The sequence below is a fragment of the Ascidia mentula genome, chromosome 8, assembly GCF_947561715.1.
Source record: "Ascidia mentula chromosome 8, kaAscMent1.1, whole genome shotgun sequence".
In the NCBI taxonomy this organism is placed as follows: Eukaryota; Metazoa; Chordata; class Ascidiacea; order Phlebobranchia; family Ascidiidae; genus Ascidia; species Ascidia mentula.
This window is the reverse complement of record NC_138573.1, coordinates 17,807,347-17,823,540: the sequence shown is the minus strand read 5'-3', so window position 1 is coordinate 17,823,540 and position 16,194 is coordinate 17,807,347. Positions and strand designations below refer to the sequence as shown.

At 39.7% G+C, this 16,194-nt stretch overlaps 2 protein-coding genes and 1 pseudogene across 2 annotated transcripts in view; all 3 read right to left on the bottom strand.

Annotated features, from left to right (window-relative positions):
• Window positions 1-16,194, bottom strand: part of LOC145912301 (uncharacterized) — a 70,852-nt gene that overhangs the window by 28,780 nt on the left and 25,878 nt on the right. The gene's annotated exons all lie outside the window — the stretch shown is intronic.
• Window positions 3,320-9,521, bottom strand: LOC145911388 (uncharacterized). The gene is made up of 7 exons (XM_082998706.1): window positions 9,093-9,521; window positions 8,664-8,710; window positions 7,477-7,625; window positions 6,915-7,089; window positions 6,454-6,662; window positions 4,982-5,245; window positions 3,320-4,600 (listed from the first exon to the last, which is right to left on the bottom strand). Exons 1-7 carry the CDS (start codon window positions 9,304-9,306, stop codon window positions 4,066-4,068), a joined length of 1,593 nt encoding a protein of 530 aa, XP_082854832.1. The 5' UTR covers window positions 9,307-9,521; the 3' UTR covers window positions 3,320-4,065.
• On the bottom strand, window positions 12,111-14,838 carry LOC145910650 (uncharacterized; annotated as a pseudogene).

The window sequence follows — 16,194 nt, the reverse complement described above, 5'->3', positions numbered from 1 at the left end:
GCTGTCGATAGTAAACGACAAACAGAGACCGAATGGCAATATCCACAATACCTCGAAAGTCCGCTTCCTCTTTCCATCAGTTTAGCGGTCGAACAGTTTCAGCTAATGGCCAGCATTGATCTTCACTGTGGAGAAGCTGCTGTTTAAACACTGCAGTCCACTTATTTGCTTTACCAGCACACTCTCAATGGACTGACACCTTGCTTGTTTTTACAGTTTTACCTCCCTGAGGCAATCGAGCACGACTTTAAACCACTTCACTCCGCTTTTGTGTTGAATTTTAATGAATTTCTCGAAAACAAAAGGCGATTGAAGGAGGCCGAACCTCCTGACTGCTGCACGGTTCTTAAAACTTTACTGTTGCCATGACTGCAGTGAAAATATTAATTTCGGCCCATCGTTGTCCAACCGTATAGCGCCAAGATTTTTAAGCAAATTGATGGTTGTTTTTGTACACAAGCGAACTAACGTCACAGCAATTAAGTTCGCAGACATACGTATGTGATGAGATTGAGTCATCACCCAAAGTTCACTAAACCTGATGGTTCCTCACGCACGATTCTGAAAACCCACACGATCAGACTACAAGGTTTGCTGTTTGAGCGAGTGACGTCACAAGAAATCTGTCCATGGCAACCGCACACGCACGAAGTTTTTTCGTGATTTAAACAATTAAGGAAGACATGGATATTCATGATATAATTGATCGCCTCTTTAACAATTCCTATTGAATTCTACGGTCAGTCGAGATTGATTTTTAAATACAAGATCATTTATTCCACACACCGCACACGACATAGCACTCTTGTCAAAAGATGATATATTTACAAACCAGCAACTATATATAACGAAATAGTTCTGTGCATTACGATACCTCTCAGCAGCATCTCAACGTATATAGCCTAAAGGTTGTAGAACGAACTCAAACCTTCGATTCAATACAGCAAAGATGTTGCCATACCATCAAACAGAGCATTAAACTTTGCCGAGCTTTCAAACAGCTCCACACCTAAGCGTTATAACTCCCTTATTAAAGCGACTCCTATTTACACAAGGGCGACTGCTCCAACAGGCACCAAAACCTGCATGCTCAAAACACACAAGCGTTCACAATGGTGTTCGGTGGACGGAACTATGACTTCCCCATTTCAATGGGTCACGAAATGGCGATGAATTATGCATTGATCATTTCGATCTGATGATTTCAAAGTATAGGAAAAGACAGTGGTTTTGTAGCTTGCAAATTAATTTTTCGACATAATTACATTTTATGTTTCAGCACGCATGTCTATAAAGCCACCTGCAAATCTCAGAAGCATCACGACTGTCACAAAATAACAACCTGACCTGTATTTAAAATCAATCAATGAATTCCATCGATTCAGTCCGTTATTAATCTTAGCATCAGGTCAGTTTCCAAGTATAGTCGTTGCCTTGAAAAGCACAGAATCCTCAGCAAACACCAGCCCAACTTATATCTCTAATCGATTTCCTCATGTTAATATGTTGCCTGAAACACTCACATATACGCTTGCCGACTCCACGCAAGTTTACAGTTCATAACCACACCACCAAACTGCTGGAACACCTTCCTTCGTTTGGCTAAAATTGTCATTTTTGAAAAGCTCCATAACCACGATATGCGTCACCTTCGTGTTGTTGGCACACTTGTGTTTGTTCTGCATACACAAAGTCGTTAATGATTGAACTTCAACGCCTCTGTAATTAGTCTAGCCTGAAAACGCCACGCAACACACACGTTAATGCATGAGCTGTATGGGTTACATGTGAACTGTCTTCCATATTTGAGAAAGGATTGCCTCGCCTATGTGTTTCCGGTTTGACCGCATGCAGTCTCAATTAAACGCGTTGACAATTCCAGTCAGGTTTTATAGTGCTGACGTACACAGGAAACGCCGGTCGCCATGATTACATCTTCATTCATTACACTGCACGACAACTTATGACACAAACATTCAATGAACAATCACAAAACATCTCAATAAACAGCGAACTCGTCATATTTTCCAATGGTAATTATATTTTTAATAAAATGCTCTTGATGTGTTGTTACACCAATACTTTGATGACATTGTTTGTAGGTATCCCTGAGGAAGCCTAGCGGAATAGCAGGTGAAACGTGGTTCAGTAAAAGTTACGTTTAATTGTGCCAGAAAGCCAGATTTTAGGAAAATATTATGCCTGGCAGCAACATAATATTGTTCACAATGACAAGATTCCGGTCTGATTTTAACCAGTCTGTCACAATACGAGCTGAATGCAACGCTAGCTGTTAAAACCGTGCGCGCATCGTTCGATGTTCGGTTGTATAACCTTTAACGCTATGAAGTATACAGCATTACACGACTTGGCTAACCTAGATTTTCATGTCTGTAAGCATATCTGACCCACACACGACATCGGAATTCACAGTCTTTAAATCGAGTCGGCATGAAGAGTGGAAACAGAAATTCCACTTTTGTTCTGATATTTTATTCAAGGATTCGCACATTAGTGCTGCTCTGCTGAGTCGCACAAACAACCCTTACTAATAAATCACCTGAATTATTGACTTTAAAGTTTTTTGCTAGGGAGTATGCTTCATTTGTACGTTGCTGAAATGCTTCCTGTATGTTACTATATCAGCTTGGCGCGGAATGCATGTCGTGGGCTCAGGCGACCCGTGTCAGTATATTTTTTGGAAACGGGAGGCTTTCATCCATTTATATGCATTATATTGCTGTATATAACCTCAGCTTTCCTGGAAATGACGGCACTGCGTCTTTTGGTCACGAACGAGAGCCCAACAAAATGAGACAGTGTTGACAACGCACCTAAATCTTCAGCAATTTGCGATCACAGCACTTCTATTTTTTTTGATTTGGGATTTATTTATCGATGTAAAATGATTCTAGGATGAACCTAAGTTTTTGCGCCCATATATATGATAATTATGATGCACAGCGCAGTAATGTTTCATGCAACGGCAAGAAGCCTGTAAACCTAATAATTATGATGTATTGATAAATTCGAACTTAACCCAATTTATTGGCTTTTTTTTCTTATTTCCTACTTTCTGCGTTTTCCTACAGTTCAGTTTAAACGACGCCAGAAGATTTGATGCCATACCTTAGGTTTAGGCCTAAGCCTTATTGATTTGTGTGGCATATTCCCAATGTCTGTATGAATTATTCATTTTACTGTTTTATCAATTGGAAAGATAGCATCCACCTGGTCACCCCTGTGTTTGTCAGATCAGCTGACAAGAAAAGTTTCAATCTGAAATGCTTATGGGAGGTTTACAACATCCAACTACATTTTTGCAATTTTTAAAAGCGACCTAAATAAAGAAAGAAACATAATTGCAAGTTAAGAAGACAAAAGATGTTGGTGCCCAACAAAATAAGATCAAACATGTTTTGCGCGTATTTCTTTGTGTGAAACACCAATGAAATGTTGACATACCAAATTCAAAAAAAAAATATTGCGAGGTTAACTATGGATTCAAACCAGTGAGCCCAACAATATCATTATTAAACCCATCAAACAACATTTTCATTCAAGGAATTTGTTTTCAAAATAAAGTGCAGATATGTGTAACTGTCGTAGCGCATATTCAACACCAAATTATGTCAAGTTTAAATATTGTCACTTACAACGTTACGACACATTTCGTCAGTGGTTATGTGCACGAGATGAAAATTGAAACAATACAGCATAAGTTGCAATTCTATGTGAACTTTGTTTGCAGATACTGGAACGATATAAAGGCACAGAAAAACAATACGTTTTGCCTCCAAGTTACAAACCTACGTGTTTAATATTTTCGAAATAATATAAAAACTGTAATCGATTCAATTGTGTCTGAACAGTCAAACACCGCGAAGCAAGTAATGCAGTTTTTATATCATTTATCTTATTCTTCACATTAAGCTTCGCTGGAAAAATACTGTAGTGAAATACGAGCTAAACTTTTTTGTCTGGGCTACTTTTATCCTTTGAGGAAAAAATACCAGACAGAACCGATGCATTGCAACCACATCAGGGGCGGCACCAGCACCAATCTCACTTCTTCCTTCGCCCTTCCTTGCGCTGTCCAATAATTATATGCATAGTAGATTTATCAAATGGATACAACTTTGGTGGTCGCAATCGAAGCACCATAGCCGACCACGTGGAGCCGCTAGAGAACAAAAACGCGCGGCTTCTTTGAGCTATTTCCATTTCGAGCAAAGAAAGTAGCTCGTTAGGCGTCGGTCTAATGTTTGGGCAAGACTTCGGTGAATAGAAACGGTCAATAAAAGGTGTTAGTTGAGCAGCAGTAAATACTTGAGCCGCATCATTCGTTGTGTTCGTGTTGTTAACGTTGAGGGTTTTGTTCCACATTGCAAGTGGATTTTCCAGGTAATATTTGACCTTTGCAATGAGTGCGTTTACTGTTGGTGGTGCGGCAATGTACACTGGTATTGCTGTGTTATGACTTTCCGCCACTTGACTTTGAACTACTGCAATACCTCTAGCGACCTCCAGTGGCGTCGGATCCTCGTGGCAAAAAGCTGACTTTTGGTTGCAAAGACTTTTCATCATTTCTTTGTCGAACCTGTTGTATGCAATTGAGTAATTGGTTGTCAAGCAAACTTCTGTTTAAATCTATATGCGCTTGGTGCTGTCAAAGAAAATCGTCGAAAGTTTTGTGGTAACACCAACGTTCAAGTATTGCAAACATCACTATGACTTCCAAATACTTTCTCCCTGCTGGTTGTATTACTAACTACTGTTAGATGCGCAAGCTTTCGCACATTCTCAACACGGCCAAAAAAACTGGAATCGATTTGCAACTTAACCCTTACATAGTTATATGTTGAACAGCATATTTTTAGAAAAATGTGTTTTTTCAACAGTGCCAAACCAGAATAGTACAGTTCAGTCTCACAAAACAGATATGTCTCATTACACAATAGTTATATGTGTTATACTCTACCTCCAATGCACAGCAACATAATGAGTAGCTTGAACAACTTCCCGATGAAATCGATCAACAATTTGTTTGATGTATGGCGGTCGATCTGTTGCGTGTTCCACAGCGGCCACTAGGAGCGGTATCGGGGCCTCATGAATATTTTCTGTTGTTGTTTGCTTCACGATGTCTTCTTCCATGCTGTATTCCACAGGTCTGTAGCCAGCCATCGCGGACAGGGAAAGAGAGAGGAATGGGAACAGAAACACAGCGCACCTGGCTGTTGTGCTGGAAAACACATGAACAAAACTATTTTGCATATTTCAAAATGGTGAGGTGTGTTTCTTACATTAGGCGTTATCAAAGGTAAAAACGTTTTTTCGGTCTTCCGAACTTAGCGTACATGAATAAATTAATTTGGGCTTGGATTTGTGCAGAGCATAGGAAGAGCATTTTGTTATACGGCCCTGTATCAGTTATTGTTGGTTTCATATACGACCCAACTTAGAGGGGCCAATGTCCAAACAGAATATTTGTTAAAGTGCAGATTCCAAATCTAAACATATTGCCCGCGTGGTGGCGTCTCTGAGTATTTTATTTTCCGAATTGTCGCGGTATCGGGTTACACGCCCTCAGCGCTATTGTGTTTCATGTTTACATTCTTGTACAGACATTGGGTTCAGAGGGTGACAATAATAAATGTAATCAAATCCAATGAAGAGGGAGTTGTCTTTTTCTAAAAAAGCACAGCGTACGCTGTATTTTCGCTTAACGTAACCTTTGACAACATCTTGCTGGGTCGTGGTTTCCAACCGTCCTAGCTTACTTGCTCACAATTTTTACTCAGGAAGTGATTTATGCGCGTTATGTTGAATGCGTAAAACGCACCGCACGATTAGGTTTCTCGGCGGTAGCTGTTCACGCGATAATGAAACAGGCACGGATACATCAGTTACACGTCGCGTCTTTTAAGCTTGTGAAGCTAAAACAAAACAACAATCCTATCAATACGTTAACATCCAACAAAAGTCAAAGTGTTTTGAGCATGACAAGTAACTTCGCCCCGCGAAGGCTTTTATCTGGTATTCTCATGATACTATACATCAAACTTATGACGTGTATCAGAAACATGGCTTAATGTTACATTATGAACAGATTAAACCTTTACGCGAATTATATTTTCCTGAACATTAAGCAACTGAGCTTTCTGCTAGATCGCTGTGTTAAACTTAACATAGAAATACATCCTTTATAAAGAGAAGATTGATATAATACTCCAGTTTGCGTAATTCTGGCAAACAATTACAGTATGCTGTGTTCGTTATAAACATTCAAATGTGTGACGACTGGTATATATGTATATACCAAGTGTGTAGAGTATTGGTATCGCACAACAAGCATGCGTATAGCTAAAATGTCCCAAATAAATCGGTGGATTTCCACGATTATTCTTGCAAAAAGCGCGGAACTTTCAGTGACACAACCTCAGATCTTACTTGAATATTTCTCGTAGACGGTTGATGTTATGCTTCGTTCCATGCGTAACGGTTTCTGGTAACGCTGAAATCCTCGGTTGCCAACACTGCGACCCTTTTGTCGTCATGGTAAAAGTGCCATTGTAACCGTCAATTTTCGTGACATTAAGGATTTCCATTCCAGTGTCAAGCTGAGCTTCTTTCACCGCCTCACACCAGCGAGGCCGGTTCTGAAGCAAAACAAACACTTGATACAATAGACCCGTTATTACTTGGGATGAAACTGTTTGCTGACAAACGTTACAAGATATAACTTATTAAGTTTCCAGTTTGGTTGCATTTAAATTGCGCTTATGTACAGATTTCAAAATCTAGTCGTTTGCTTTGCTATTTGAAGTATTCTGCACATCATCGCTTAAAAAAAGTCCCAGGAAGTTAAATAAATTTCTTATTACATACACAAAGACCTGAACTATAATCACCTGAAATGCGATATCGAAGGAATGATTGCAGTGCTTTTGCATATCTTCTATCGACATAACAGACATGAACTTGGACAGTTTCTCCAAGTCTATTCTATTAGCGGCGGTGACGAGGTGGATTCTTTGCCCACTTCGATCGTTGTGTTGTGGAAAGAAATGAGGAACAACCAGTGTCCTGTTAAGATTTCATCCACCATGACCATAATTCAAAATCGTTTATTTGAAACTGATCTTTGTGTGCATGGATGTAATTTGCCGCCAATTTAACGGCTCGTTTACCACCACAGCCCAACGGCTGCGCGCCAATTTCTATTCTCTAGTCTTAATGCTTCATGTTCTCTCGGTCGAGTTCATAAGTTTGATCCGTCAAAATTTGTTCATGGTATATTTTAGAATCCCATGTAGTATTATTGTTATGATAAGTGTCTCGCTTGTATCCAACATAATCAAATTTACCCTTTAGGAAAGTAAATGTAAGTATGTATCCAAAGCAAAGCCCAACGAGCTTTACAATGGCCTTGTACAGAGCTATGCTGTGTGAAGTCAAACATAGGCGAGGTACCTGTTTAACTTAATAGCGACGTATATGGCTTCTCTCAATCCTTCAAGTTGGTTATTCGGACCCCAAAGCAATACTGGGTAGAGTAACTTTTCCGGGTCCAATCGTACACGAGGCGTCGCTTTGTTCGATAACCGCTGCGTCTGGCATTCCTATCACAAAGAAATTGTTTTATTGTTAGATGTGAATTTGTGTTGCCCATTGACGGGAATCTGTTGTTTGTGCGACGAGTAGACGGTATGTATTTGCCTGGCTAACCAATAATGTATCAGTACGACTATCAAAGCTGAAAACAGGCACTCTTGCGGATGTATTGAATCGTTTGCTTGTACATGGTGATATTGGCACACGTACATTTGATTTACAGATTTGACTGGTCTTGTTTCTATGCTTTGGGGAGTTCAGTTAAATTTGGAGGGAGAAAAACTGTTTAGTTAATCGATGGATTGTGTCAACGGACTAACGCCGACTGCAAAGTCACCACCAAGTGGAATAGCCCCTGTCTGGCTGCAGTTAGCTGACAAGACCGTCGTCACCGAACAGCTGCTCTGAGAAAAAAACAATGCGCACAACTGTTCGACCCCCGCATATATTTTAAGAAATGCCGGTGAAGCAGACTAACCAATACATCATGGAACAGTAAGGAAACATGTTAACTCCCACGTTTACACGTTACAGTTAGTCGTTACTTTGGCGCTATTGTTTTAGGCCCGGGCTTCTGAAAACCTCCAAATATGACATCGGGTTGTACCACTGTCTCAATCCATCCAACACTACTATTTACGCTCATATGGGGACAAATTTTACATTCATCAAACTCATAAATCGTTTCCCGCCTAGCGATTGCAAATATAAACTACTTTCAACTACTCTTATGCAAACCGCGTTGCATCGGGCATAAGGTTCCCATACACTCCATTCAGACCCAATTCGCAGTAAAGTTAACAAACAATACTGTAAAACATAAAGTCGGCCACTGCAGTAATGTTAGCTATATCATTACCATGCAGCATTTATAAAATTGTACAACAAAATAGTTTACCTAAATCGGGTAAACTCTATTTGTGTTGGAACTCAAATTCCGAAATTTACTGTATTTGTGTTGGAACGTTGGTTCCCAAGTTCATTTATTTGGATACAGGACTACAGTGCAAATACATACTTTAAATTGTATTCTCAATGTATTTTACCTCTTGAAAGGATGCCTCAGTTGCTTGGGTAGTTTGTGTCGAACCTTCTGAAAAACAAATGTCAGTAGTGTAACAGTTACTTGCGACACACCTACACGCTTGCACGGGGTTATGTCACTTTCTTCACTTGTGAAAACGCAGCCTTTTGTACATGGTTAGGAAACTGTGACTGAGTGCTTTTGTTTTCCAATATGTGTAGACGATTGCGATATGACGCTTGTGAATTGCGTGCCCTAAATATTTTAGTGAATTCTACAACCAATCTTAAAACGGCCAGTAATTGTATTGGAGAATACATGCCCACAAACCCACAAAGGCCAATGTCATTTATCCCAAAAACCTGACTAATCGTCGGAGTCATTATAGGCCGTCACTTCAAGTAAGCATTGGAGAAAGAACACGAAACATTTTGAAAGGAAATCATTTTACCTGTGTCGTTGGTTCCAATATTTGTACAGCACCTGCCTCCCTCGTTTGTTGTGGATTTAGACGCTTCTAATTCGACACCAGCATGTCTTAGCCTCTCAGCAAGGGATTTTACAGTCAGTCTCTGACTCAACAGTACAGTGACAGACAGTGCCACGCACACAAGGATCAGCAAAAGAACTTGCAGCTTACTTATCGTTTCCCATTGCTTCTGCATTTCTGCAAACTAGACTTTTCTAGGAGTTCACATCCTATTTCGCATCCATGTGTATGTGTTTCGAAACTGACGTGGAAACCAACTTCAATGTCAGGAAGTAGGTGCTAGAATCACTGGCTTTACCACACGTCTTGCAGCTGACACTGTATTGTCAAACACGTGTTTCGTTTACCAAACTATCACAACGAATCTCACTAAACATACAACTGACCACCTATGCTGTAAACAACCAAAATACATGATTTTACTTTATCCCCCTTTTTGTCTGCAGTCTTTGAGGGGTGTTTTTGAACAGTTCGGCCACGCTGTACCCATGTGGGTTTGGTTTTGTCATCAATTATTTACCACACTTACAGCAACCAGACTATTTACTCTATGCATTGAACCGAGTCTTTGGGCGTTCGTTCATACTTATGAAAGACAGAATAAACTCAGTACCTAAGGAAGTAAATCATAAACTGAATAAGCCACTCACGTACATTGGATTTAACGCAGAGAACGCTTTAACTATAGTTACTGGTCAGGCCAAACACTATGTACAGCTACAGGCTAATCAGCCAAGACTTTCAGTGGCAGCAACGCACATTTTAGTACATCTACCACTTTAACTTAGATATTTCTATTTTCATCCATGATATAAAGCAACTCTGTATGTTGAGACACAATAACCTTTACAGCTTAGACAGTTTGAAGTGTCCTTATCACAAAGCTAACTCTTAAGGCCCAACCAACCGATTCTTCCTTCTTGTAATCGTGTTTGCTCGTAAATGCGTATATGGTGCGGTAGCGTCACAAAGCGGAAAACGTGTTCGCGATGGGTTTGTTGGCCGAGGTGATTACACCATTTGTAGAGAGTTCATGGGTTCTGGGCAAGGACAGAAGTTAAAGTATTTTAGAAAGTTAGCATTAATAATAGGTTTTTAATATGATTTTCAGCAAAGGCCTAAAATGTTTGGTATGCGTTCCTTTAGGGTTTAACAGTTGTAAATGGAAGAGTAGCTGTGGTCAAGCTTGTTTGGCCAAGGTTATGCATCTTATCTGTGCGTTATAACACTGAAACAGATGTATTGCAGAATAATAAAATATACAGGATCTCCTAATACTAGGGTATCCTGGTAGATTGTCGTTTAAACGCTTGCCTCTGTTTCTACACCTTCGGCAGTCGCAGAAACTGTTTAGCGAAACATTTTTTCTCTAAATAAACGACAAATAAGCTTTTCCTGTGTTTCCATCTCACATGACGTAGAAATAACCAACTATGCCAGTTTACGTAAAATTTCAGTCATTTCCAAACCTTCGAGCTGAATGTCGCAAATGCGGTGGGTGACTTGCTGTTTACTATGATTTAGGAAAATTCTAATATAATTTACTTCTGCATACCTTTATAACGGTTGGGTTGCCAACATTAAACAACCAGATCATTCATTCCATCACCTCACTTCCTCCTGTAGTCTGTATAGCTTAACGGCATCAAGCAACAGGAAGCAAACCATTTGCGTTACAGAGAAGCCTTAGTTGGTACTTTTACTCATACGGGTTGAAATACGGTAAAAAGTGAAAAATGCAGCAGAATGTCGTTCCAACCCAACATCACATGAGAACATCTTGGACAGGTTTAAACTTTTACATACCAAGAAATTGCCAACAACTTGCCTCCTTCCCTTCCAAATAATTTTCAACAGAATGTTAAGTTAAACAAACTTGCACATCATAATCTGGTTATCTATTAATGGCCAACTTCAGATTTCAATCAAATCTCTTTTTGAAAGCATTTCCTTTAACAAAGAACAATCTTTAAGTCAAAGTTGTATATTTCCTCGTGTTGTGCCGCGTTTTCTTCCCTTATCATATGACGTTACAAGCTGTGTTAACGAGTCCCTTTTATCAACACTTTGATTGCGACGTCTTGACTAGGAAGAAGTCTCGGCTTATGGCAGCCTGCAGATCGGTTGAATAAAAACTTCGTCTAATTATTTCCAGAACACCACTTAAATCATAAAGTGACACTGATTTGTTGGGTAATCTATGCAAAACTGCGTGCCCTAATAGATGTGATGTGTCATCTTACGTAACACAGCCTGACAATCCAGCCACGCATTGGTATGCTGCGTCACGCAATCATATGTTTTTAATAATTTAAGGTTTTGTGCTTTACAAAATATATTTTTAGTTTCCTGCTCATTTGTTCGTGTCAAGGTTTGGAGGAATTTGTGTACTTGCAGATTCCAACAATGCAAACTTTCATTGTGCATTAACTTGCAGTGCTATATTGTGCTTAAATTTGATCTGCTGCGTACCAACATGTAACGAGTGTGATGTTTTAAGACAGAATTTCTTGACTGTCGCATATAAAAAACACTGGGCAAAAACTACTTCTGAAAAGTAGAACCTTGCAGGCTACATGTTACGGATAGAAATGATTTATATTTTAAGGTTTACCGCCAATTGTCACTGTTGTCGAAGCCAGGTGAGTTCCCCTTTGGTAAAGTTTTCATTGGTCGCTGTCGTCATACGTTAATTGGGCAGCGGGCCAGGATGCGACCCATAATTTGTTTTTCAGACTATGTTCGCGCTTTGGGTCATCCAAGCCTGGTTCCATTTGCTGTTATTAGTTCTGGCAACTTTGTACTCCGCCTTTTTAAGGCGAAAGCAATCCAAGATTAAGAAATCTGGATAAATAACAACAACACAACGAAAATCTTTATTAGGAAGCAAAGCCAACGCTTGACAATCACATGGAGGGCAACAGCAGCACCAAAATCACTACTATCTTTTTCCAGCCTTGTAGGCTGCTTAAAAGTTATTTACAATATCGCTTTATCCAGTGGAAAAAACTCTGGTGGTCGCAATCGAAGCACCATAGCCGACCACGTGGACATGCTGGAGAACAAAAACGCGCGGCTTCTTTGAACTATTTCCATTTCGAGCAAAGAAAGTAGTTCGTTAGGCGTCGGTCTAATGTTTGGGCAAGACTTCGGTGAATAGAAACGGTCAATAAAAGGTGTTAGTTGAGCAGCAGTAAATACTTGAGCCGCATCTTTCGTTGTGTTCGTGTTGCTGACGTTGAGCGTTTTGTTCTCCATTGCAAGAGGATTTTCCAGGTAATATTTGACCTTTGCAATGAGTGCGTTTACTGTTGGTGGTGCGGCAATGTACACTGGTATTGCTGTGTTATGACTTTCTGCCACTTGACTTTGAACTACTGCAATGCCTCTGGCGACCTCCAGTGGCGTCGGATCCTCATGGCATAAAGCTGACTTTTTCTTGCACTGGTGTTTTCTCATTTCTTTGTCAAACCTGTTGTGTGGATATGAATATTTCGTCGGGCATATGTTGTATCTAAATGTAAACTATTAATCTAGTATTTTCATGGGTTTGGTAGACCGATGTTACTGAGGACTTTGGGACGAGGATTGGGTTTAAGGCAATTATGCACGTTGAAATATATGCTGAGGTCGGCGACGATGTGCGCGTTTACAACACAATACTTGCGAATACAGTCTGAAACTTTACTTCTAAGTGAAAAATCTAAGTGAAATGCGTGAATGAACGTATTGGAAAAAAATCCAATTTGGTTTTCGTACAATGTTAGGGTCTTTTTAATGCTGTACATATTTCGTGGCACTTTCAAAAAGCCTGGTTTTATGCGACATCAAATATATGGGGACGGTGTGCTGCATATTAACACTGACTTAAATGTAGTACACCTACATACCTCCAATGCACAGCAACATAATGAGTAACTTGAACAACTTCCCGAAGAAATCGATCAACAATTTGTTTGATGTATGGCGGTCGATCTGTTGCATGTTCCACAGCGGCCACTAGGAGCGGTATCGGGGCCTCGTGAATATTTTCTGTTGTTGTTTGATTCACGATGTCTTCTTCCATGCTGTATTCCACAGGTCTGTAGCCAGCCATCGCGGACAGGGAAAGAGAAAAGAAATGGGAACAGAAACACAGCGCACCTGGCTGTTGTGCTGGAAAACACATTTAAGTGTTTTAAATGTTTGAAAATGTTGAGGTGTGACTGCACATGCAGCAGTTACTTTTTGCAGCAGTGCGTTCTGATACAAATTGGTTCGACACTACCTTATGAACAGAGCATGTGAATAAAGAACTTTATTGCCCGATTTTCTGACAAGTAATGCATGGACGTATGTAATGCTGTATCAGAAAACATTAAATAAAGTCATGAATGTATCTTTCTCGATTGATATTCTGTGTGCGCTGGGAGTGAGTATGAGACGAGAGTCTGAGACTGAAGTTAACTATCGGATGAGAGCAACTGTTTTGGATACTGTTTCCGACGCAAAAGGGTGGAACTTTCTTTAGACGCTTACTTGAATATTTCCTCCAGGTGGTTGAATTTGTGCTTCACTCTCGACGCCACGGATTCTGGCAACGTGGAAATCCTCGGTTGTGAACATTGCTGCGAACCGTATTGCATTAAGGATATTTGGCCATTGTAACCGTCAAGTTTGTTTACATTGAAGATTTCCATTCCAGTGTCAAGCTGTACTTTCTCCACCTTTTCACACCTGCAAGGTCGGTTCTGAAGCAAAACGACCCAGTATTACCAGTATTATTTCTATTGTTTGTCATGACAGGGTTTAGTTGTAAACAAGATTGAAAGCTAGCAAGAAACTGTTTGGCACTGAAGCTTCCAACACATAAACATTTACAACAGGTCTCTTCCGGCCAAAACAAGGTATGTCAGAATTAACGTTCACAAGCGTTCTTTAAACAGGATTCATTGAGATACATATTTCCAAAAGTGCACCAAAACCGGGTAAAATACAAAAGCGTTATTTATTATTTTGTTTGAGCTTTTCATTGCACTTTATATGCGTTTGCGCTTTTTCCGTCTTCCCGTCAGGATTTCGCGAACCAATATGGTGATAACATTTGTCGGTTCTAATTAGCAAACTAAAATCACCTGAAATGCGATATCGAAGGAATGATTGCAGTGCTTTTGCATATCTTCTATCGACATAACAGACATGAACTTGGACAGTTTCTCCAAGTCTATTCTATTAGCGGCGTGGGTGAGGTGGATTTCTTGGCCACTTAGATCGTTGTGATGTGGAAAGAAGTGGGGAACAACCAGTGTCCTGTTAGAAAACTTTAAACATTAACACCGGAAGTGTTTTTAGGATTAAATTAACATGAGAACAAACAGGTATATTTTGCTTCATCAGTATTCTTTTTAAAAATTGAACACCACAACAGCTGGTAAGTAGTTTAATATGAAGCAACGTTACTGCTGTGATCCACTAAACATATATATTCAAAACCTATTGTCAAATATAAAGTGCTTTATATTTGCCTGCTTTGTATAAGTTCAAATGTAAAGCAGTACCTGTTTAACTTAATAGCGACGTATATGGATTCTCTCAATCCTTCAAGTTGGTTATTCGGACCCCAAAGCAATACTGGGTAGAGTAACTTATCTGGGTCCAATCGTACACGAGGCGTCGCTTTGTTAATATCCGCCACCCGCTGTCTCTGGCATTCCTGCCACAGTGACATGGGACGTTTTTTTTTTTTATTTTTATACGAATCTGTTTTCTCCCGCTAGTGAGTGGGTATTCTTGTAGTTGCAACAACTTAGTTTAAAAACGTAGTTTAACCAGATGTAATCGTATAAAAGTGAAAGTTAGTTAGGTCTTTTTGTGAGAAATCAATGTTCGAAGCTGCACCACTGCACAAATTAACACGACAAACAATACTAGAAAGGCAACTAAACGTAAGTGTTCAAAGAACATATTAAGTTTGCTTTGCTATCAATTCTTTATATTCGTTCCAGCGCCATTTTCAAGGTTAGCCTACAAAGCTGGTGGCACAGGCTACCTCAGCCCGAGATTTTAATCTCGCAAACTTGCAAAGCAACAGAAATCAACGTTTAATGCAACTTCTCACTGAATTTGTTATATATGTGTCATAAGATAAACAAGCCAATAAAATCTGTATGTGACCACTACAAACGTTTTAACTATATAAACCATTTTTTTGTGCCCCTGCGTGTTTCAGTGTAATTCAATTGTTGCGTTATACCTGATGAAGTCTCGCCGCATGGCAGACGAAACGTCGTAAAATACAGTACGTTTATGCCAGAAGATCAGTACATTTTTAATTGCAATATGCCTGGCAGTAACAGGAATTTCATATATAAACCATGCTTTGTTCATTTTCACATGCTGGAGCATTGCAAACGCAATGCACAACTTAAATTTTACTCTTAATACGTTTTACCTCTTGGAGCGTTGCCACCCTCGCCTTCTGGGTGCTTTGTGCCGTTGTCACTACTTCTGAAAATCACTTGTTTTTACTCAGGGTATATAGCCTAATATGTCGCTTGCAGGCTAAAACGAATTATTAAACGGATACTAGAGGAATTACTGCGTGCATTGAACATTCGCAATATAATACATGCCCTAAAACTTAACCCCTTAACCAATGTTAAAATGACTAAAAGATTTACTGAAGATACAAAAACTCAAGTATGGTATTTGGTATCACATCAAATTTATCCCGAGATTACACCCTATGGACCACTGATATATGTATTACTGCATATACAAAACCCAATGTTTAACAGCACTTTTAAAAGGCGGTCATTTAACCTATGCCATTCCTTTCAGTATTCGTGCAGCACAAACCTGTCCCGTAGGTTGGTGGTTTGGGCGCTTCAAATTTGGAACCACCACCGTTTCGGTGCTTTACCAAGTAGCCTTTTAGTTCTAGTCTCTGATTCAGCAGTATAGTGACAGACAGAAACGCGCACACAAAGATCAGCAAAGCAACATTCAGCTTGCTTATCATTTCAAGCTTCTGATTTCTTGCAAACTTGTCTTTAATTTTTCTAGTCTGAATGTGGCTATAACG

Bases quoted from the DNA above. Each gene is read 5' to 3' on its own strand.
- LOC145911388 (XM_082998706.1), bottom strand. From the start codon at position 9,306: ATGCAGAAGCAATGGGAAACGATAAGTAAGCTGCAAGTTCTTTTGCTG. The intron at 6,663-6,914 runs GTGATTATAGTT...GTTTTGCTTCAG, and splicing joins CCTTCGATATCGCATTTCAG to AACCGGCCTCGCTGGTGTGA. The intron at 5,246-6,453 runs GTAAGATCTGAG...TGTGTTTTCCAG, and splicing joins CGTCTACGAGAAATATTCAA to CACAACAGCCAGGTGCGCTG.